Source organism: Odocoileus virginianus, chromosome 11, assembly GCF_023699985.2.
Source record: "Odocoileus virginianus isolate 20LAN1187 ecotype Illinois chromosome 11, Ovbor_1.2, whole genome shotgun sequence".
NCBI lineage: Eukaryota > Metazoa > Chordata > Mammalia > Artiodactyla > Cervidae > Odocoileus > Odocoileus virginianus.
Genome location: NC_069684.1, coordinates 34,285,148 through 34,308,584, shown reverse-complemented (window position 1 = coordinate 34,308,584; position 23,437 = coordinate 34,285,148). Strand labels below are relative to the sequence as shown.

At 51.1% G+C, this 23,437-nt stretch overlaps 1 protein-coding gene across 5 annotated transcripts; it reads right to left on the bottom strand.

Annotated features, from left to right (window-relative positions):
* Positions 1-676: 676 nt before the first annotated feature.
* On the bottom strand, positions 677-21,354 carry SLC45A1 (solute carrier family 45 member 1). 5 transcript variants are annotated; one of them, XM_020901601.2, is made up of 9 exons: positions 21,198-21,353; positions 15,349-15,769; positions 14,524-14,616; positions 13,782-14,006; positions 10,557-11,299; positions 7,082-7,235; positions 5,187-5,363; positions 3,367-3,572; positions 677-1,066 (listed from the first exon to the last, which is right to left on the bottom strand). In XM_020901601.2, exons 1-9 carry the CDS (start codon positions 21,309-21,311, stop codon positions 797-799), a joined length of 2,403 nt encoding a protein of 800 aa, XP_020757260.2. In that variant the 5' UTR covers positions 21,312-21,353; the 3' UTR covers positions 677-796. The 5 variants fall into 5 exon arrangements, with proteins under 5 accessions (XP_020757260.2, XP_070330341.1, XP_070330344.1 ...); XM_070474240.1 differs by having other exon boundaries at positions 5,187-5,298; XM_070474242.1 differs by lacking the exon at positions 677-1,066 and adding an exon at positions 1,318-2,291 and having other exon boundaries at positions 5,187-5,298; positions 21,198-21,354.
* Positions 21,355-23,437: the final 2,083 nt, after the last annotated feature.

Genomic DNA, 23,437 nt, shown 5'->3' with positions numbered 1-23,437 from the left:
GGGTATCTGTAGGGTGCATGTGTGGATGTATGGATGAATGGATGGATGGACAGATGAGTAAATGGATGGATGGATGGATGGATGGATGGTTGGATGGATGGATGATGGATGGATAGATAGATGAGTGAGTGGATGGATGAGTGGATGATGGATAGATGGACAGATGAGTGAATGGATGGATAGATGGATAGATGGATGGATGGATAGATAAGTGAATGGATGGATAGATGGATGGAAGGATGAGTGGATGGATGGATGAATGAATAAGTTAGAGAATGAATGGGTATGAGGTCTTCTGACCCCAAAGCATCTTCTACTCTAACTCTGTTATGGGAAACAATGTACAGTTAGGCAAGGCTCTCTCCGCCCCGCCCTGTAGACACTTGGGGCCAGATCCTTCCTTATTGTGGGCAGTTGTCCTGTGCACCTTAGGGTGTTTCTAGCATTCCAGGGCATCTGCACACACCCAAGTTGTGACAACCCAAAATATCTCCAGATGTTGCCCCAGTGTCTTTGGGGCAGGGGGTAGGAGTGGGAGGTAGGGTGCAGGGTTGCCTCTGGTTATATGTGTATACATAAGTGACTCTTACAGTCCCCCGCTAAGCCCCTGTGATGAGTGGCCCAGGGCCCAGGTGACCTACTGCCCCTCACAAGAGCCACACTAGAAACCATAGGCTCTGCTGTGGCCATTTATTGTCATCACATATTTACATCCCGACAGGAGACCTGTCCTGCCTCCGTCCACCGGGGCCCCTTGGGTTTCCGCAGCCCGCCTGCTCCAGACCTGGGCATAAGCTCAGACGTTCAGCAGGAGGGGCCGGTGCTCCTCGGTGGTGGTGGCGTCACCGGGAGGGATTTCATAGACGACAAACAGCGAGGAGTACAGGCAGCCCAGGAAGGACACGAGGCTGGAGAAGTACATCACCCCGTTGGCGCTGCCCACGGCCGAGGTCAGGGGCCCCAGCACCAGGGACACCAGGATCTGGGCCAGAAAGTACTGGCAGCTCAGCAGGGAGATGTCGACGCCCATCCCCCGCCGGGTGCCGTCCGCGCTCGACCCTGCGAACTGACCGGAGACGCACGTCAGCCAGACCAGGCCCCCTGCCGCCCGGGACCCGGCACCCCACGCCCGACAGCTCCCTGTTTCCAGGCCCCCGGTGCACAGGGAGTCTGGCCAAGACTTTAATAATATTTGTGAAAAGAGATGACAACAAGAAGAGGAACCCACGACCAGCAGGTCCAGGCGGACGCACAGGCTCCTCCCCGCCTCTCCCCCTCAAGACCCGCCAGGCCACGCCCCCTCCATCCTAGCTCATCCCTCTTCTGAACCCTTGTTGCTACAATGCCTGTCACACTCAGAAACCCCCTCAGGGTCTGCAGCGCCTGCTCCTCTGGCCCGCGGCCTCCACCTTGGACTAAGAGCTCCCTGCGGCCCCACCCAGCGCCAGACTGGGGGATGGAGGACACAGGGACTCAGCGAAGTCACCGAGGGGTGGCAGCAGTGACCCTACCCCCAGCTCGGGCCACCCGCATCGCGCAGACCATTGCTGGGTGCCACCTGGGGTCCAGACTGGCCTGGTCCTGCGACCAGATGTGGTCACCTCTGGGATGCTGCCCACCCGTCCCAGTCCCATCCAAGGCTCTGCCCCCACAGCCTGGCAATGGGGTCTGTAAATTGGCATTGCGTGTATCCTGGGGACATCATCTTGGCCCATGGGGCCACTGCAGTGGGGAGGTCACAGGTGAGCCTGGGACCTGCAACCCAGCGGGGACAGCGTGTCTGTAAGACTCGCGGGGCAGCACAGGCCTGAGACACCCAGCCAGCTCCACCCTGACCCATCAAAAGTGGTCCGAGGCCCCGCGCCCCTCCCATGGGGCAGGGCCTCCCTCCACCAAGAACGCCTATCTGGTGAAGGGGCTCCGGGGAGCTGACAAGCAGGACAGCGACACTCAGGCCATGTGCACGGCTCACAGGCCGAGGTCCCTGTGCTGCCCTGGGGGAGAGCCAGCCCTTGGGGCCAGGCCTGGGGGAGGTGATGAGGTCCAGGGGTAGAGGGGCTGCAGGAGTGGCCCGTATCACAGTGGTCTTCAGTGCGGAGTTCTAAAATCTCAAAGTCACAGCCAAAAATCTCTGATGGGAATATTGCTTGATCACAAGGAGGAATGAGGCAAGGATTCACTCTACACAGCATGGATGAACCTCAAAAAAGGTTAGGCTGGGAGAGGCCAGACACAAAAGGCCACATGTCATGTCATTCCATGGATGTGACATGTCCAGAACAGGCCAACCCCTGGAGACAGAAAGCAGATCAGTGACTACAGGGGGCTGAGGGAGGGGAGGCCTGGAGGGGTTTCTTTTGGCCGAGGGGTAGGGGGCTGGGGTGGGGGGACGAGGTGAAAGAAAGTGAAAGTGAAAGTCACTCAGTCTTGTCCAACTCTTTGTGACTCCACGGACTATACAGTCCACGAATTCTCTAGGTCAGAATACTGGAGTGAGTTCCCTTCTCCAGGGGATCTTCCTAACCCAGGGATCAAATCCAGATCTCCTGTATTGCAGGCAGATTCTTTACCAGCTGAGCCACAAGGGAAACCCAAGAATACTGGAGTGGGTAGCCTATCCCTTCTCCAGCAGATCTTCCCAACCCAGGAGAGCCAGGGTTTCTTGCATTGCAGGCAGATTCTTTACCAACTGAGATATCAGGGAAGGGCAGGGTGTGTGTGACAAAAATGTTCTAGAATTGATGGCATGAGTATGCTAAAAACTGCTGAATCGTACACTGGAAATGGGTGAATGGTGTAGTTTTGTGCTGAATTCTTCCTCAATTAAGCTGGTAAAGGAAAACCCGCCCTGAACAAAACATCAGCTTTTACAGAAAGACAGGATCTTTTTTTCCTGGTTTTTCCTTTTGCCTCCGACACCACCAGTTCGCACCTCGGTCCTGTCACTTATCCTCTTTAAGTTCCTGTCTCCCACTTAGTGTGGACTTTTGGCATTGATTCTCATTTTTAAAAAATAATTTTAAATAATTTTAAATAATTTTAAAAAATTCTCATTTTTAAAAAATCTCATAATAATGTTCACATATTATTGACCTCGTTCACAAAGTGGTTGGTGCCCAAGGCCCAGTGCTTCCAGGTGACCCTGAAGCCTGGCAGAGGGGAACCCCAGGGTGGCCTCTCCTTGCCCCTCCCTCGCCACCTCCTGAGTCTGTGGGCAGCTTCCCTCTGGGGTTTATGCTCTGCTGACGCATCCTGATAATCTTCCCCTTGAATGCAGCTCCCGAGCCACGCAGGAGGTCCGGGACCCTGCTCAGGTGGAGGCTCAACCTGGACACCCGGCCTGCAGCCAGAAGCCAGGGCACTCACCTGCTTGCTCTGGTAGTAATCGCACAGCAGCGAGTAGGGCAGGGTGCACAGGGTGGAAAACAAGACGCCGTAGGTGACACAGAGGGACAGAACCACGTAGAGGTTCCTGGAGAGTGTGGCGAGCCCGGTCCCCAGGCCGAAGGCCAGGTACGCGATGAAATACAGCGTCCGGATGCTGAGGTGCTCCTCTAGCTTCTCCAGGATCGCTGTCAGGGGAGAGGAAGGTGAGCACAACCCACCCGGTGCCCTGGGCACCCCCAGGCCGGCAGGCAGCTCATCCCGCTCAGGGACCCGGGGAGCTCAGGGACCACCGATGGGGTGTCCAGATGGGTGGCAGGACCCGGGGTAGCCCTGTTCACGTCGGCCCAGGCCAGGCCCCCAGGTGCTGCAGCAGGTGAAGGGGTCTTCGGGTAGAAAGGCCAGCGGCTCCAGAGTTTAGGGTTTAGAGCTGAGCCCTAAATTCCTGCACAAATCCTACTGCCTCTGCCTCTTTCCTAATGTGAGGACCCTGACAGCCCCACCCCAGTGGGCCAGCCTTGAAGGACCCTGAGAGGCCTGGGAGCTGAGACTCCACAGGACACCCCTTGCAATGCCCTAGGGCCACTTCCCCACGTCCAGGTGCCCAGACACCCAAGCCCCCGGGGTCTGCCATTGAGAGCCAAGAAATTCTTTCTTAATATGGTCTCTCAACCCCCACAAAAGGTCGCGGTCCCGATGGTGGGGCTGGAACTCGTTAACAGGGCCCACAGTTTACAGTTCTCAGGTGGAGTCCAGCCTGCAGCCTGTTTCTGTACCACCTGGAGCTAAAGATGGTTTTTATATCTTCAAATGTTTAAAACAAACCCAAAGAAGATGAATAATTTGTGACATGTAAAAATTATACAAAATCCAAATCCCCATAAACGTCAGAGAAGGTTAGCCAGAATTTAGCCCCACGTGGTCATCATGTCTCACCCACCTCAACGGTGGCCCCGAGGGGCCCCAACGGAGCCTGTGGCCAGAAAAGCCAGAAGGCTGGATTCTCTGGCCTTTTACTGAACATGTGGGCGAACCCCTGAGATGAAGTTTGGGGGCTGCACCCCCCCAAACTGCCCTGCCACACCCCCGCTGGGCTGAACCTGGCACCCTCAGGAATCTAGCACAGCGTCCTGGGGCCGTGGGTCACCCAGGGTCAAACCTCAGGGTCATCGCGGACTCCCTGTCCCCACCGCCCACCTCCATGTCACTCCACCTGCCTCTCTGGTCTCCCCTGCACCTCCATCCCCTCTGGATCAGCTACCACATGAACTGACGTGGAAAAGACTTGAGGGGGGCCGGTGGATGGCACACCCATCTGAGGTGACCTCATGGATTGTCCCTGGGCCCCCACTTGGCCCTTGCCTACGGGCCTGAACCCTCTGGCCAGTTGCTCCCTCAGGTCTGGACACACACCCTCCCCTGTCCTGCCCCCAACTGACCCCCACGATGGGTCGCTGAAAACAGAAAAACACAGCGCTGTCTGCCCCCAAACTGGGCTTCCTTCAATGCTTGTCCTCTCGCCACCCTCCTGGAAGGCCACCACCCCTGCCGAGCCTGCCCCCAACACCCCCCAGCCTGCCCCCCAGCCAAGCCTGCCCCCCCCCAGTCTGCCCCTAACACCCAGCTGAGCCTGCTTCCCCCATGAGCCTGCCCCCCAAGCCTGTCCCAACACCTGCCCCCGCCAAGCCTGCCCCCAAAACCTGCCCCTAACAGCCCCCAGCCGAGCCTGCCCCCACCCCTCCCAGCCTCCCAAACTCCGGCTGAGTCTGCCCCCTCACACCCCACCCTCGCCCCGTGGGTACCTGAGTAGAAGGCGGCGCTGAAGGCGTAGATGCACATCCCCCAGCAGCCCACGGTGACGCCGCTGTTGTACTTCTGATATGCTTCTGATGTGTGCGGGGCCTTGGGGTCCCCCTGAAACACCACTTCACCCATGAAGTCCGTGTAGAAGAGCAGCATCCCCTCGAAGGAGAGCCACCCTGGGGGGGACACAGGTGGTGACCGCAGGGCAGGCACTGGCTCACCCGCCCCCCAGCAGGTTCTGACCCACCATCAGTGCAGCACGTGAGTTTTGTCGATTCAAAACTTAAAGAAGAGGGGGGACCTCCCTGGTGGTCCAGTGGTTAAGACTCTGAGCTCCCAATGCAGGGGGCCCGAGTTCCATCCCTGGTCAGGGAACTAGGTCCCGCATGCCACAGCTAAAAAATATCCTGTGTGCCACAAGTAAAGGTCCCGTGCAGTCAAAGAAGTAAATAAAGATTAAAAATTATTTAAAATGTTTTAATAAAAATGTTTTAATTTTGTAAAAATAAATATAAAAATTATTTCTTAAAAATATGAAGGAATTACGTTTACCACCCAGAGATGCCTTTACCTCTGTTAAAATTTTGTAGGTTTCCTATCCTTCCTTTTTTAAAAATTAATTATTTAGTTAGTTCCTTGACCAGGGTTTGAACCAAGGCCCCCTGCATTGGGAGCGTGGAGTCTTAACCACTGGACCACCCAGTAAAGTTTCCCCTACCTGTCTTTTTTTAAAGTAAATATATATTCTTATAACACATGCCCTGTCGTGAGAGGTTTTGCATTCTATTCCTTCTCTGAATCCTATCACCAGAAGGAAAGTTAACCCCACCTCTGGTTTTCCACTCGCTCCCCCGCTGGGAAGAAAGAAAATGCCATCGGGGCTTCAGTCACAGGCAGGGCAGGGGGCCGCCTGCTTACCTGGGAGAAGTACCTTAGGAAGGGCAAATGATGGAAACCTAACTTGCTCTGTTACCAAGAAAACCGTAGGGGTCCTTCCTCCGGTTTCCACGGCCATTTCTCTCTCATAGAGGAAGGAGGTGGTGTTTACTGGGCCTCTGGAACCCCAATAATTATCATGCACGTGTCCTATGCCATTAAATACTTTTAAAGAGCCCCATCTCAATGGCAGCAAAATATTTCACAATGTGGATTCACCCTAATATACTTACCCCTTCCCCCATTGCTAGGTGTTTACCCTTTTTCCCATCTTGATCTTTGGCTGTTATAAATCATGCTGTAATCAATACCTCATACAGGTTTGATTCATGATCAAATCTCTGATTACATCCTTGCAATGAATACGAAATAGGATCCCTGGGATAAACGCTATGGGCATTTTTTAAGATTCTTGTCTGTTGCCAAATTGCCTTCCAGAAAGTCATTCTGCTTTACATCCCACAATTGTTTAAGAGCTCAAGTTAAGATCAGAGCGTCAACAGCCCAACAGTGAAGAGACGCTGGAGGGAATGGCATGCTAGCTGGGGCTTCTTGGTATTCATCTGAAAGCTGAGCCTGTGAACTTGAGACCAGCCCCTGACTTATGTGTGTCTGGGTGTGTCTACATCTCCGCTCCGAGAGTCAGGGGTCCAGACTGGCTTCACAAATTCCTCCAGTGGGAAAGTGATAGCCCACTTAACTGTGAGTTGCCTGAGGAGCTTTTGGTCCCGAGGATCTGGGCTCCATGGAGACCCAGGGGACCTGGTTAATCTGGGAACGCTTGGAGCAGGTACCTCCCTGCTCCATCCCCACCTCATTCTGCCCAGGTGGTGTCTGGGGAAGCCTGGTGGGTTGGAGAGGCTTCCGGGCATTCCTAGCCCTGGGTCAGGGCCTGTGCCCCTGCTGCAGGGCCACCCGAGGGGGGCACGACAGGCAGGAAGTTTTGCCACGAGCTCACCCAGGAAGTGGTTCACGCAGAGGTGGCGCAGCGCCCTGGGCATGTTGCAGATGGTGAAACAGAGGTGCCTCATGGACAGCGGCTGCCCCGACGGCTCGCTGGAGCCCGTCAGCTCACTCTCGTATTTCACACCATTCAGTAAAATATTTGCCACCTGCAAGAGAAGCCCCCCAAATCCCTCATCAGAGCACTACACCCCGGCTACCCCATGTGTGCGTGTTAAGTTGCTTAGTCACGTCCGACTCTTTGTGACCCCATGGACAGTAGCTCACCAGGCTTCCCTGTCTTTCACCATCTCCCAGAGCTTGCTTAAACTCATATCTGTTGAGTCGGTGATGCCATCCAACCGTTTCATCCTCTGTCACCCCCTTCTCCTTCTGCCCTCAATCTTTCCTAGCATCAGAGTCTTTTCTAATGTGTCAGCTCTTCACATCAGGTGGCCAAAGTATTGGAGCTCCATGCGTGTGTGTTAAGTCGCTTCAGTCATGTCCAACTCCTTGTGACCCTATGGACTGTAGCCTGCCAGGCTCCTCAATCCATGGGATTCTCCAGGCAAGAATACTGGAGTGGATTGCCATGCCCTCTTCCAGGGGATCTTCCCAACCCAGGGCTCGAACCCACGTCCCTTACATTTCCTGCATTGGTGGGCAGGTTCTTTACCACTAGCACCACCTTTTGCTTCAGTGAGAAAGTGAATTAGGAACACAGACCCAGAGGCTGTGAGGGTTTGTCTTCCTGGACAGTGTGAACCAGGCACCAAACACCATCCTACTGTTCTCCAGCCACCCTGCTGAGGCCTGTGGTCCGAATGAGAGAAATGGCTTTATGACATTTTAAGAGACATATAACGTTAGTCTCTTCAGAGACAGGGGCAGCTGAGCATAAAATCTCCCTTCGCTGTGCCTGCCTTTCGGCCACAGAGGGTAAGTTTGCCCAATGTGAAATACATTTGAAAGAAAAGAAATACGGATTGGCTCAAATTCAGACATTATGAAGTCCCGACTTTTCCAGAAGAGAGGATGTGAAAGATGTATTTCAACATGACTGATGGATGCCTGCCTACACGGCGGCTTAGGGGGGCCCAGGGAGCCCAGGTAGGGAGCTGGGTACCCAGACAGCCCCACATGTCACCAGCATTGAAATGGGGATGAGTGGGTTCAGGGCAACGCTCCAGGGACAAATACACTCACGGCTCCTTTTGCAGCTTCTTCCCAGAAGGCCAAGGCCCCCCTAGGGCTGGAGGTGCAGACACCACCTAGGTGAGCTGTTGGCTTTGGGAGGTACACATCTCGAGAAGAGAGAAGGTACCTTACTGTGGGTCCACGCAGGAGCTTTTGTTGGGGCGGCACCTGGATGCTCCAGGTGGAAGAATGAAAGGAAGGAAAGAGCCCACGATGCCAGTTCTGAGGGCAGCCACCATGCCAACAGAGTTTGTCACCCATAACTGCTGGAGCAAGACTTCACCTGACAACCCGTCCCCACTGAGCCCAGATGTGTTCACACTAAGCTCATGATTTTTACTTTCCTCCCAGAACCGATTTGAAAATAGAATGTTTTAAAAGGATGAAAAAGAGACTTTCCACTAGAACTTAAGAACTGTATCCAGAAGCCAGGTGGGGTTTGGGGCAACTGGATAGAATGGCCCAGTACTGACAAAAGGCCTGATGAGCTGCTCTATGGTCATCAAGAGTGAGCAATGCATACCCTTGACCTGAGCACTTACAGAAATCACTTCCCTCTGCCAATGACGGGTTTCTTCCAGTGACTTTGAGCGCTTCAAACCCTTTCTGGATTGGAGCTGGCGGACACTGCCCACCGGGGCCTGGACACTTCTCAGCAGGACAAGCAACCATCTGTGCAGAGTGCTTCCTTGAGGTGGGATGGCATTAAGTTTAAGATACAATAAAAGAAGGCCCTAGGATTGACTCTCGGTCATGCAAAGGGGTGCATCAAACTTCAGAATTTAACAGCAAAGCCAGCATCTCTGGTGGGCCTCCTACAAGGTCAGGTGTCTTCTCAGGCACAGGGTCGGGGGGCATGTGTGATCGAGATGAGGCTGGCACTTCCAGTCACATGGGCAAGTGTGTCCAAGGGGTGTGTCCAGGTCACTTGCTTCAGAACTGCCCTCCTGGGGGCCTGTGCAGGTTGATTTCTGCTCAGGAAACTCCATCCCCTGGGTTCCCTGAGGGCAGGGAGGCCACAGGGCCCTCACTTCTACTTTAAATGAGAGAATAACTCTCTTTTTAAGTCTTGATTGAATTTGTTACAATATTGCTTCTGTTTTAATGTTTGTTTTTTGGCCCCAAGGCATGTGGGATCCTAGCTCACCCACCAAGGATTCAAACCCACAACTCCTGCATTGAAACGCAAAGTCTTAACCACTGGACCACCGGGGAAGTCCTAAGAATAACTCTGTTTAATGTATGATTCTTTACAGCATCAGACTTTTCTTTTACCACCAGACACGTCCACAACTGAGTGTCCTTTCCTCTTTGGCCCAGCCTCTTCACTCTTTCTGGAGCTATTTGTGACTGCCCTCCGTTCCTCCCCAGTAGCATACTGGACACCTTCCAACCTTGGGGGCTCATCTTCTGGTGTCGCATCTTTTCATCTTTTCACACCGCTCATGGGGTTCTCGTGGCAAGAATACTGGAGTGGCTTGCCATTCCTTCCTCCAGTGGACCACATTTTGTCAGAACTCTTCACTGTAACCCGTCTGTCCTGGGGGCCCTGCATGGTATGACTCACAAATTCATTGAGTTACAGAAGCCCCTTTGCTGTGGCAAGGCTGTAATTCTCTTCAAAATCACAGACTCTGAAGATGGCTAAAATCCCACATATCGGCTGGTGGCCTTGCAGCCAAATCCCTCATACAACACAGCCTTCTGAAAGATTCTCTGCTTTTCCAGAACATTCCGGCACCCTTTGGGATCCACAGTGTTGACAGCCTCCCAGCTGGCCAGTTAAGGTTGTCCACCCAGGGAGGCCCCAGAAACAGCCACCAGGGTTTAGGTTTCATTTCTGTCCTTCAGGAAGTCTGTGCTCATTGCCGTGGGCGCACATGGCCGAAGTGGGCTGGATGTGGGGAAGAGACTAGAAATGACGACAGCACATATGATGCTGAACTCATGGAACCACCTCTCGGCAAACATAAGGGTGTTTGAAAGAGCCACCCCTTTGCTGTGGCCAGTTTCTTAGAGCACTGAAGAGACCCTGAGTGCACCTGGGCTCACGTGGGTCCCAGGATCCTCGCACTGACTGGATGAAGAGCACGAGGCTACCGCGGCTGGGCGTATCCTTGAGGCCCATCCATTAGCCCCAAGTCTTTTCTGAATGGTTCACCCAGGGCCGCAAATTTCCTTCCAGGTCATCTATCTAAATGAAGAGAGGGGGCCATGTGCATGGCGCCCTCTGACCCCTGGCTCCCCACCACCACCACGCCCCCCCACGCCCCAGCCCCAATGTTTGCTTTTACCTGTTGACTGAAGGTCACGTTTCTTCTCCGGCTGGTGTCGGGGCCGCTTCCTCCAGCCGCATCCGGGATGGCCAAGGTCTGGGGTCTCTTCAGGATCCCAGCTGACCGCGGCTTGGAGGTGTCCAGGGAGCCCACCCTCAGCACGTCCCCATCAGGGCCAGTGGCCAGGGCAACGTCCCGCCGGTCCCCGAGGCCGCGGTCCTGGCGGTAGAAGCTGTCGGGGGCCCGGGGGAAGCTGACGCTGATGGCTTGCCTCGGGAGGCTGCCGGGGATGGCCAGGTAGCTGTCGTGGCCGCCCGTGAAGCAGTCGATGAGAACACTGTCGATGTTGGACGTGGCAAAGGATGAGGCAAACTCGTTAATGCCCGTCAGGGAGCTGTCTCTGCTGATGAAGCTGCCATACTTGGGCGTGAGGGGGCTGAGCGGGGAGATGGGGCTGGAGAAGCTGGCATAAAGGCTGGGGGCTGGGGGTGGGCAGGGGACCGTTTGGCCCGCACCCTCCTCACACAGGACAGGCGGGGACGGAGGCAGTGGGAGGCTGGGGCTCTTCATGGTTGGCTTCTTCTCGCCTGGGGGCCGCAGGGGTCTCTCGGGGATGCTGACCAGGGTCAGGACGGTGGTAATGCTCAGGATGACGGCTGTGAAGATGTAGATTACCCGCAGCTGCCCACCCAGGGCTCTCCCAAAGCTGGTTTTATCCCAGTGGATCCCCCCGACCACGTATCCAAAACCTCCTCCGAGACCTGGGGAGAAAAGCAACGGTCAATTTTCCTTGTGGGTTAGGGAAGAAAGCCCCCAAGAAGGTGTCCCCTTCTGTACTCGACTTGAAAAATCCACTCCAAGGACCTGGATGGATTATCTGTCCCACCTACACCCCAAAGAAAAGAAGAAAATGGCTGGGGGATGGTTGTCCTGGTTGCCTGCACTCAAGGGTCACCTGCCAGGGCATGATGACCACCTGCCTCATTCTGTTCCCCTCTGCACACAGCGTTTTAGGAACACCAGGAGTGAGTGTCGACAGCGGGATCTACTATACAGCACAGGGAACTGTACTCCATTATATATAGTCACTAAGTCGCATCCAACTCTTTTGCGACTCCATGAACGGTAGCCTGCCAGGCTCCCCTGTCCATTTTCCTGGAATTTTCCTGGAATTCACCAGGAAAGAATATTGGAGTGAGTTGCCATTCCCTTCTCTAGGGGGTCTTCCTGACCCAGGGATCAAACCCAAGTCTTCTGCTTGGCAGGGGGTTCTCTACTGCTGAACCACCTGGGAAGCCCATATGTGTATATCTGAGTCTCTTTCTTGTACATCTGAAAGTAACACAACATTGTAAATCAACTATACTTAAGGTTTTTAAAAAAGGAAAGAAAATGCATTGAATACACCTAATCTACTGAATATCATTGCTTAGCCCCACTCGCTTTAAACATGCTCAGATTATTTCCATTAACTGGCAGTTGGGCATCTAACACAAAGTTTATTTTATAATAAAGTGCTGACTATCTCATATAACTGATTGAAGACTGTCCTGAAAGTGAAAAACAGATCAGTTGTTAAGTGTAGGGATGTCGACCCTTAGTGGTGGCTGCCACTGCCCAGCATCATGGGAGAAGTGTGTGTGCATGCTAAGTCACTTCCAACTCTTTGTGACCCCACAGACTGTAGCCTGCCAGGCTCCTCTGTCCGTGGGGGTTCTCCAGGCAAGAATACTGGAGTAAGTTGCCATGCCCTTCTCCAGGGGATCTTGCTGACCCAGGGATCTAACCCCCACCTCTTATGTCTCCTGCATTAGCAGGTGGATTCTTTACCACTAGCGCCACCTGGGAAGCCCCATGAGAGAGGACTGGACTGGGTATCAGTAGCCTGGGAAGAGAGCAAAATCTAAAAGCTTTTGTGAAGGGCAAAAAATCGTAAGTCAAGCCATCATAAGTTGGAGTAAAAAGGTTACATACATACACACACACACACACACATATATATATATATGTAATGTAAAAAATGAATTCCGTCTTCTGACCTTCCAAACCCTACCTGCCTGGATCCACGCAGAAGCTCCCTGGGCCCACATGCATACAGGAGTATAAAGAGAGAGTGATAAACAACTGCATTTTCTAGAAAAAGCAACTGAGGCTTGGAGAGGTCAAGCAGTTACCCAAAGTCCCACCATGAACAGGAGGAAAAATACAAACCCGATTCAGGATGTCAGCTCCCAGAGCTCAGACTTTCTAACTGCTGGGCCACCCAGTCTCTTCATATAGGCTCCCCATGTGTGACAACTTGCCCTTGATTTTTAGAAATCTTTTCATTGCTATTTTATTTTTTTGGCTGTGCCACAAGGCTTGCAGGATCTTAGTTCCCTGACCAGGAATGTGAGTTCAAGGTTAATGCATCAGTGATATATACAAAAATAAGCTGTCGTTAGACAGAAACACATAAAACAAGGTTATGTATTGATTCATTGACCAAAATGATGTGATTGGATGTTTGCAGCAAACTAACCCTGTATGTCTCCATGGGGCTAGGATTTGGGGTTGGCTAATTCAGGACTTATGGCACTTTTGTAGGATGTAACTACACGAACAACAAGAACCAACACTATATAATAATATCTACACACAGCTATATACACACACATTCATACATAGCTACATACACACTTACATGCATATATATCAACAATATCGTCCATTAAAAATAATGAAATAATGCCATGCACAGCAACATGATTGGACCTGGAGATGACCATACTAAGTGAAAAACAAATATCATATGATTTCACTTATATGTGGAGTCTAAAAAAAATGATAACAAATGAATTTATTTACAAAACAGAAACAGACCTACAGACATAGAAAACAAATTCATGGCTACCTAAGAGGGAAGGAGATGGGAGAGGGATAGATTAGCATTTGGGATTAATATATACACACTCCTATATATAAAACAGATAACGATAAGGACCCAGTGTATAGCACAGGGAACTATACTCATATCGTAATAACCTTTAAGGGAGAAGAGTCTGCAAAAGAATGTATATTATATAATATATATATAGTATATATAACTAAGCCACTTTGCTGCACACCTCAAAATAACATGACAATGTAAATCAACTATACAATGAAATATAGATAAGATATATAACATCTGTATATATTAATATTACTGATACCTATGGTTTGAGAGACACACTTTCAATCACTTCCCAGCTCCTCCCTTACCTGCCAGGAGGGCATGGATGTTGAGGCCCCGGTCCTGGTCGGCCGGGCTGCACACGTCCATCATGTACGCGTGGCTGGGGTTGTCGGCCGAGTCCGCGCTGAAGTCCATCAGCACCACGCCGCACACGGTGAGGAGGATGCCCCACTTGTGGTCACTGGCTGTGTCGGCCAGCGCCGTCCCAATGTCCCTGCCATTAAGCAATAGTGACAGGCCCAGCAGCGCCCCTGGGGACGGAGAACAGAGTCACCCGCGAAACGCAGAGCTGCCGGCCCCGGCAGCCACCGCTTAAGGCTAGACTCTTGAGGGCCCCAAGAATTCCTTCTTAATCAAACCTCAAACAGAGCGCTTAGATCAGGGGTTTTATTCCATCAAGCATTGCTGGAATAATAGAGAAGGTTTTATTAACTCATTTTTTTCTTTTTTTTGCTGAGCTGCGTGGCTTTTGGGATCTCAGTTCCCCACTCAGGGATTGAACCCCAGCCACAGGGGTGAATGCCTGGAACCCTAACCACTAGCCACCAGGGAACTCCTCTACTAACTTGTTTTAAAAACATGATCAGAGAGACTTCCACAGTTAACCAGGGCCAGGTTACAGGGTGCTCCCGGCTCCCACACCAGTGACATGAGCTGAATTACTGGTTTTGGTTAATACTCTTTTAGATTTTCCCAAGAGAAAGCAGTTGGGGCCTTTTTTTTTTTTTTTCTTTTTTTCCATTTTATTTCGATGCCAAAACAACAGACCTATAGCCAGGACAAGAATGAAGGGGCGTCTCCTTCCAAACCTTGAGGTACATCGGTCACTCCAAGCACCCAATAGAGGCTGCAGTAAGAATCCTGAAACAGAGAAGGTCAGCAGTCAACACTGGGGTCCCCACCCCATGTGGGGACCGACTCGGACACAGCCTCCCCAGAGTCCCGAAACATTTGCATTCACCCGTCTCCAGGGCATCTAAAGAATCAGATGATGAAACTCGGAGCCAGCAACAAAACTCTAAGCTAGAAAATGAAAGATAAACAGACTCTTGGAGTCACTGAGCTTCTCCTTAAATTTTCAACTCAAGCCCCCATGAGGCATGGAATTGCTGTGACCTCCTTGGGAATCCAAGGAAGTGCAGGGTCTCCTAGACCCAAACCACCCCCTGCTGTATTGCTTGAATCCTCCAGCGACAGCCTGGAGTCTATGTGGTACCACATCCTCTACCTGATTCAGATAAAATTGCTTCAAAGATGGGATCTGACTGGCCAAACCTGGGTTTTCTTGCGTGTGTGCATGCTCAGTCGCTCAGTCGTGTCTGGCTCTGCGATCCTATGGACTGTAGCCCACCAGGCTCCTCCATCCATGGAATTCTCCAGGCAAGAATACTGGAGCGGGTTGTCATTCCCTTCTCCAGGGGATCTTCCCGACCCAGGGATGGAACCTGCGTCTCCTGCATTGGCAGGCGGATTCTTTACCTAGAGCCCCACACAACTGAGTGGGCTCGACTTTGGCCCCTCTCTTGTCCCCCAGTGAGGTTTCTGGAAGCTTCTAGGGAGGCTTCGGAGGCCGGCGGGCTGCGCAGGACTCACCGAGGATGGGGCTGATGAACCACACGAGGCTGTAGAGCTGGTCGGGCAGGCCCATCTGCAGCAACACGGGGGTCACGTACGCCGTCTCCATGGCGTAGCTGAACTCAATGCCGAAGAGGACGGAGCCGTTGAACAGCAGCTCCCGGAAGGACCTCTGGGGGTGCAGGTCCCCGAAGTCCACCAGCTCGATCGGGCAGGGAGTGTTGGGGGGCGGGGGCGGTGAGGGCCGGATGCATTTCCTCCTCTTGGGATGTCGTTTGAAATTGTTGGCCCGGTGGCTGATGTGCTGGGTCACGGACCCCGAGTAGCCAGTGACTGGGGGCCTCCAGAAGTCCTGGGGGGCCAAGGCGGGGAAGAGGGCCTCTCCCGGAGGGGCGCTGCTGGCCGGGGGGATCATCGCAGGGGGGGGCGGTGGGTGCTCCTGTGGGGAAAGCCCAGTCAGGGGGCAGCCGTCACCCGCAGGGCCTCTGCTATTAGAGCGAGTTTATTCGGGCGGCTCTGCCTTCATCCCCCGGGGTCCTGCTACTGCTACCCTGTCCAGGTGGGAATGGAGTTCACACGGGGGCCCCTTAGAGCCAACACTGAGCCCCCAGAGTGCAGCCTTCAGTGTGGACGGTACTCCTGGACCTGGCTTTCACATCAGGGCAGCCTACCTTCCCAAGGGGACAAGAGTTGGTCCTTCAGGTCCTTTAGCTTGTCCCCAAGCTAAAACACGAAGGGACAGTTCCCCAAACAGGCTCCATCAGGAGGGTCCGGCAAAGAACCAGGAGTGGGGACCACCAAGAGCCCTGTGGCTGTTCTCAGGCCCCAAAGGACACAGCGCTCTTCTAGGACCTGTGGCTAATTTTGCCCTCCCCTGCAGGCCCCAGGCGAGCAGAGAAGGGAGACCAGACACCCCGGGGTGGGGGGAGGCAGGGAGAAGGACCCATAGGCACCCCAAGCACTAGTATGTGGTGAGGGGACAGCCCCTCCATCTCAGGATGGAGGGCCACAGTGGGCACCCTCCCTAACACCCGAGTTTATACTCCACCTTAAACCAAGGATCTGAGCCTAAAAGGAGCTGAATGAGTTTAACTCGAGTCTTTTCCTTTTACATCAACTGGACAAATGAATTTTCAGTTGAACCAGGAGAACTGAGACTTTTGCAGTGTTTGAAAACGTTCTCTTTAAAGAAATAAACAGAACTTCCTGAATCCTGCATGTCACAGACAACACACTGAATAGGGATACAGTTTACAAAAAAAGAAAATGAGCGACAAAAAGAATTTGGGAGGGTGAGAAATAGACTTTCCTCCATCCTCAAGCTATTTTTTTTTGAGGAATTGTGTAACGCCCTCAGTATCAGTAGAGAATTAGCAGGCTTGCGGACCTTACAGACATTCCCATCCACTCTGTTCCCCACCCTCACCCCCCAGGGTTTGCAGTCTGTACCCCTGGGCATCCAACAATTTTCACTGCTTAGAAATCAATCTAGATTGTAAATATTACAGGAATAGATTCTAGCTTGTTGACATGTGTGTTTTAACCTACATCAATTTTACGAAGCATAGGGAGAGGAAAGCTGCTAAGATCAGAGGAAAGAGACAGATAAAAACACAAGAGGGGGACATCCTGGATTGGGGTTGACCTCTCTGACATAGCGCACTCCATCTGCCTCACAAAAAAGCAATGCCTATGTTTCATCTTTTTTTTTTTTTTTTTAAACTTTTTGACCTCATCTCAAGGCCACATCCCAATGTGGGATCTTAGTTCCCTGACCAGGGACTGAACCCATGCCCCTGCAGTGGAAGGGTGGAACCTTAACCACTGGATCACCAAGGAAGTGCCCTTAAGTTTTCCTTGGAATCCTTTCTGAGAAGTAGGCCCCAAACCTGACATGTCATTCCCAACATTGATAGGTTTCCTAACAAGAACTCTTGTTATTTACCAAAATAAATAGTAGAGGCTTTCTTTCAAAATAGTTTTTAAGTTTTAGAAATGAGGCCCTTATTTCTGACTTTAGCTTACTGTATGCCCTCTGTCAAACTCTTGCTAGTCGATAACTTCTTTATGAATCACTCTGAAATCTCTTGTTATGTCAGATTTGCACCCCAAACTCCTCCCAACCTATCCTGCCCGCTTGGGGATTGTCTTCCTTCTCTTCAGAACACACCACGATAGAAATGTTTTGTTCTATAGATGTCCCAGCAGGATTCAGAACATCATATTAATCCAACAAACTATCCATCCACCAATCCATCCATCCATTTATCCATCCTCTCTTTCATACATTTATCTATCCAGCAATCCATCCATCCATCCATCCTATGATCTACTTGCCCACCTACCTTCCTATCTTACCATTTGGCTGAGTACTGAATACCAAGATACTGAATTTATAGAGATAAAAGGAAGACATAGTTCTTGCCCTCAAGTTAAGTGAAAAAGTGGAGGAAAGACATTCTAAGCAGTGGGGACCATCCATGAAAAGGAGCTTTGTGCACCAGCTGGGCACAGTGGTGGTTGGATGGTGAGAGATGAACCCATCAAGAAGGGATTAGCTGATCAGCAAGATCTGGTAGGAGGTGGATTTCACACCAAGGTGACAGGGAATGACATAACCAGTCTGCTCTCATTTCTAGAAAAGGCTTATCTCATGCCCTTAAAAAAAAATCCCACGCTCTCTTCTACAGTAAGAGCAGAGGTACCTAAGAACTATGTAGACAAGTAATACTTCATTAAAAACATAATCTTTTTAGGAAGATTAAGTCAAGATTTAAAAAAAAGTTTTAAACTAAGCATCTTGTTTATGTTCCTTACAGGTCTCACTCAGACCCTTGTAAATAGGAAATACTCGAGAAAAATTGGCTGGTCTTGCCTTAAAAAACTCAGGTGGTTGTTAGCTATCCCTGGAGCTTCATTCATTAAGATGACAGAAATATGGTACTGAAGAACCCATTTGCAGGGCAGCACTGGAGACATAGACAGAGAACAGATTTACAGACAAGGGCAGTGAGGGAGGAAGGAGAGGGTGATATGAATGGAGAGAGTAACATGGGAGCTTATACACCACCATATGTAAAATTGATAGCCACTGGAAATTTGATGTATGACTCGGGGAACTCAAACTAACAACCTTGTTACAACCGTGTTGTAACCTGTAACAACCTTGTTGTTACAGTCACTCAGTCGTGTCCGACTCTTTGCGACCCCATGGGCTGCAGCATGCCAAGCTTCCCTGTCCTTCACCATCTCTGTAACAACCTAGAGATGGGAAAGGGTAGGAAGTGGGAGGGAGGTTTAAGAGGGAGGAGACATATGTACACCTATGGCTCATTCATGTTGATGTATGGCAGAAATCCAACCAATATTGTAAAGCAATGATCCTACAATTAAAAATAAACAAATTTTATAATATCACAGAAATAGAGGACCTGCTGGAACACTGAAGACTGTCTCCTTAGAAGTCAGAGGAAGACCTTAGCCCAGGTGTGTTAAAGACTTAACCTGACTCCAGCTGTCTGGTCACAGCCTCACACCTGCCTCGGTAGCTAACTCCTTCTCTGCCTCTCCCTAACTCTCTCTCTCTCTCTGCCCCTGCAGGCACGTGACACCTCTCTTTCCTGTTGGTATTTTACTTCCATAAAGTGAACTTCAGTGAAAATATATTAGAAATCCTTTCATTTTAGAATGAAGGACCATGAGCCCACTTTGGAAGAATTTTAGCCTTACATGCATAGGGTAGAAGTATATTTTTGAAAAGAGGAAACTTTGTAACCCACTTAAAATGGACAGAGGAGCCTGACGGGCTACAGTCCATGGGGTCACAAACAGTTGGACATGACTGAGCACACATGCTTAAAATGGGCTACCTAAATACCCCATGTCTCTACCAGCGATGTGACAGTTTCACCATCACCTGCCCACCACCCCCAGCTTTAAAACACAGTCTGCAGTCTGTCCTAGCAAAAGGGAGACCCTCACACTTCCCCCATCCTACACTTCTCCTCCCTCATCTAAATCAGAATTAAACTTGAACTTGAAAAAAGCCTTCATTATGGATTCATTTTCAAGTTTCAGACTTACCACTTTTGTTTTATTTTTTTTATTTTTTTTTTTTTGAGTTGTAAATACTTAGCTTAATTCTTTTTTTTTTTTTTTTTAAATTTTTATTAGTTGGAGGCTAATTACTTTACATCATTACAGTAGTTTTTGTAATACATGTATTAAAAGTTGCCTGTGAAAGCTTATTCTAAAGTAAAGTGAAGTGGCTCAGTCATGTCCAACTCTTTGTGACCCATGGACTGTAGCCTACCAGGCTCCTCCATCCATGGGATTTTCCAGGCAAGAATACTGGAGTGGGTTGCCATTTCCTTCTCCAGGAGATCTTCCCGACCCAGGGATTGAATCCAGGTCTCCTGCACTGTAGGCAGACGCTTTACTGTCTGAGCCACTGGGGGAGGTAAGCTTATTCTAAGGACTGTTTAAAATATTTTTGAAAAAAAAATTTTCATTTTTTTTATGTTATTAAAAAATGAAAGTAAAATGTAAACTAGTAAATGGAATTTTAATACACTAACACAAATATTCACCAGACATCTTGATCATACTATATTACCATTATTCAGACTGCTCCCCCCCCCCCCCCCCCCGATCTGCACATATTCCTGGACCCCCACAGGTTGTATGTTGGGTCCACTGTCCTTCTAGAATACAGGGGATGTTTCAAAGAATAAATCCCTCAAGTTGATTAGGTGCCAAATGATTAACAAAGATAAACAATGTCCATGTAATTTGAATGCTTAAAATTACCCCTCTCCTACTATTTCTCCAAGTTAATATTTCAAGGAAATCTTCCCAGACCAGTGAAGGACTTTGTGGACTTCAGTGAAGTCGCTCAGTTGTGTCTGACTCTTTGTGACCCTATGGACTGTAGCCCACCAGACTCCTCCATCCATGGGATTTTCCAGGCAAGGATACTGGAGTGGATTGCCATTTCGTTCTCCAGGGGATCCTCCTGACTCAGGGATTGAACCTGGGTCTCCCACATTGCAGGCAGACTCTTTACTGTCTCAGCCACCATCTGAGAAAGGTGGACTTCAGGGGATATATTTAGTGAAATAGCTACTGAATCCTACCTAGCCCACTTCTCATTTTTGATCGGTGGCAATCTGGCAGCCCATTGATCCCCAAAGCCCTGGTGAGGCACACACTGAACTTGAGTTTCATCAGCAAACTCAAGTTTTTTATAGGTCCTACCTCCCTATAAAAGCTGAGAAAACACAAACAGTATGGTAACCCAGTAAGTTATGAAGTTATTTCTTGTCGAGGGCAGGATGAATGGATTGCCATCACCCTCTCGCTTCAACCTCAGCATGTTGCCCTTGACAAAAAAGCAGAAATCCTTGGTGTTCATCATAAACTTAACCCTGGAGTGCTGAGAGAGGTTACACCAGGGTCCCAGCCATTCAGAGCTTTCAGTCGCTGGTGGGAGGTGGACCGGAAGCTGATGACACCTGCCCAGGTGACCTGGGAACAGGCCTCAGGCACCAATAAGCGCCGCGTAAGCCTGGGGGCAAATCCCAGTGTGTATTTGATCTCTTTCCTTGCAACTGTGAAATAAATCTCACCCAACTGCTACCCACCCTTCTCAGGGCGGGAGAGTTCTGCACTCAGGGGGCGAGATGGGGGGGGGGGGTTGGGAGGGGGGCTCCACTGACAGTTCATTTAATTAGACAAGAGGAACAAAGGTCTCCCTGCCAACCTCCAGCCCCGATCCTGGCACACTGCTTACCCTGGGGCCTAAGCCACGGCGCTCCCAGCACAAAGCCGGGAAACTGTGCGGAGGGTGCAGGAGGAAAGGGAGGTACCTGTGGTTCCAGCCAGGAGGCATCCCTTTCCGAGGAGGCCGGGCTCCTGCCTGCCACGCGCTGAGCTTGGGTCCCGGCCCGGCCGCCCCCGGCCCGCCGCTGCTCCTGCAGCATCACCCCGCGGGGCGGGGCCGTGACGTCATGGCTGCATCCTCGCCGCCCAAGGCCGGTACCCGCAGAGCATCCTTAAAGCGGCACCGCCCGGCCAGCCGGCCGCCGCGGAGGCGCTGGACCTCGCGCAGGGCCCCCCAGCTCAGCCAGCTGCTCATCCTCCCAAGTTTAAAGGCCGGCAGGGTCTGCAAGGAAAGCGCCAGAAACAGGTTTGCCATGACTTCTGAGCTGAAGCATTCTAGCCTTCGTAGGTGTCTTCCTCCATGAAGAAAAATATTAAAATTTTATTTTACGGCTGTGTTGGTTTAAAGATGAGTATATTAATACTACATATTAAAGCATTTCCCCTGCCCTAAGAATTCTTTTTTCCCCCCTCCTTCTTATTTTAAAAGAAATGAACCCATTTTTGAGGAGCCCTCGAAGTCCTGTGTGCTCTGGACCCTGCCCACTGTACAGATGGGATAAGTTGGTCTTGCCCAGAAGTATTATACTGCATTCACTTATTCCCTTAACACGTCTCAGGTGCTACTCTGTGCTGGCTCTACCCCAGGGACAGCGGATAAGACAGTGAACAAACCAGCCAAAGTTCCTGGCCCTGTAGCATGACATTGTCTTGAGAGATACATTAAACAAGACAAAGGGCAGAAGATAGTCATCCCCAGAGGAGGGGCTTAGGGAGAGTGGCAGTGGGTTGTGGTGGGGGGCACTGCAGTTTATTTATTTTGGCTGCACTGGGTCTTCCCTGCTGCGCGTGGGCTTTCTCTAGTTGCAGGGGGTGGAGGCTAGTCTTGGTTGTACTGCACAGGCTTCTTATTGTGGTGGCTTCTTTCGTTGCAGAGCACAGGCTCTAGGCTCATGGGCTTCAGTATCTGATTCACGGCCTCTAGTGCCTGGGCTCACTAATTGCCATGCAGGGGCTTCGTTGATCCTTGGCATGAGGAATCTTCCCAGACCAGGGATCAAACCCATGTTCCCTGGGTGGTGCTATCCATTGCACCACCAGGGAAATCCTGTGGTTTAAATGGGTTGTGGAGGAGGCCCCACTCAGATGGTGCCATTTGAAGAAGACTCCAATGAGGTGAGGGGGTTAGCTGTGCTGGTGTCTGGGGGAGCTCATGCCAGGCTGAGCAAATGCAAAGGCCGTGGGGTGGAGCTGGACTGAATCAATGACAAAGCAAATAATTATTCAGCCTGCAGTGAAATAACAACACAGAAAGAGCTACTGGGGGCAGACATGTGGTTCTAGGAAAGCTTATAATAGGGGGACGTGACCTCGATGGAAGGGCTGGCTGTCCTTGAGGGAATGACACTGGACAGGTCTGTTACCACTGAGTGGAGGGATCAGTGTGTGCAGAGCTCTTGCGATAGGAGGGCACAGGGTGAGCTGGTGAGTCTGGGATGCAGCAGTGAGTAGGGATGGGCAGGAGAGGCAGCTTGGGCTCAGCCCTCGGACCTTGTGGTCTGCTGTCATTTTTCAAGAATAAGAAAAAACTTAGGTCCTATGTAGCAGGTTTCCCAGGTGGCACTAGTGGTAAAGAACCTGGCTGCCAATGCAGGAGACTCAAGAGACACAGGTTCAATCCCTGGGTTGGGAAAATCCACTGGAGGAGGGCATGGCAACCCACTCCAGTTTTCTTCCCTGGAGAATCTCATGGACAGAGGAGCCTGGTGGGCTATAGTCAGTGGGATCACAAAGAGTCAGACTTGACTGAAGCGACTCAGCCTGCGTGCATGTGCATCAGAGTGGGTGACATAAATCATGTCCACATCTGGCAAAGATCCTGAGCTCAGAATGGACAGTAGATTGGATCAGGGCCCAGGTGGGGGCACCAAGGAGGAACTTACAGAGCTGTCCAGGTGGGAGAGGATGAGGCTGATACTGGAGGGACAGAGGTGGTAGCTGCCCAGGTACTTGCAGGTAAAACCAAGAGGACTCGGTGACAGGTGGAGGCGGGCAGGGTATGGGGAGGAGGGAAGGAGGGGTCAAGAAGTTTCCAGCTTGAGCACCTGGGCAAAGGAGAGGAGGCTGGTCACAGGTGAGTCACAGGTTGCCTTTGAGACAGGATGAGTTCCAGGGCTTTTGAGGCACAGAGGACACTAGAGATGTGGGTCTGAGGATCAGAGACAGT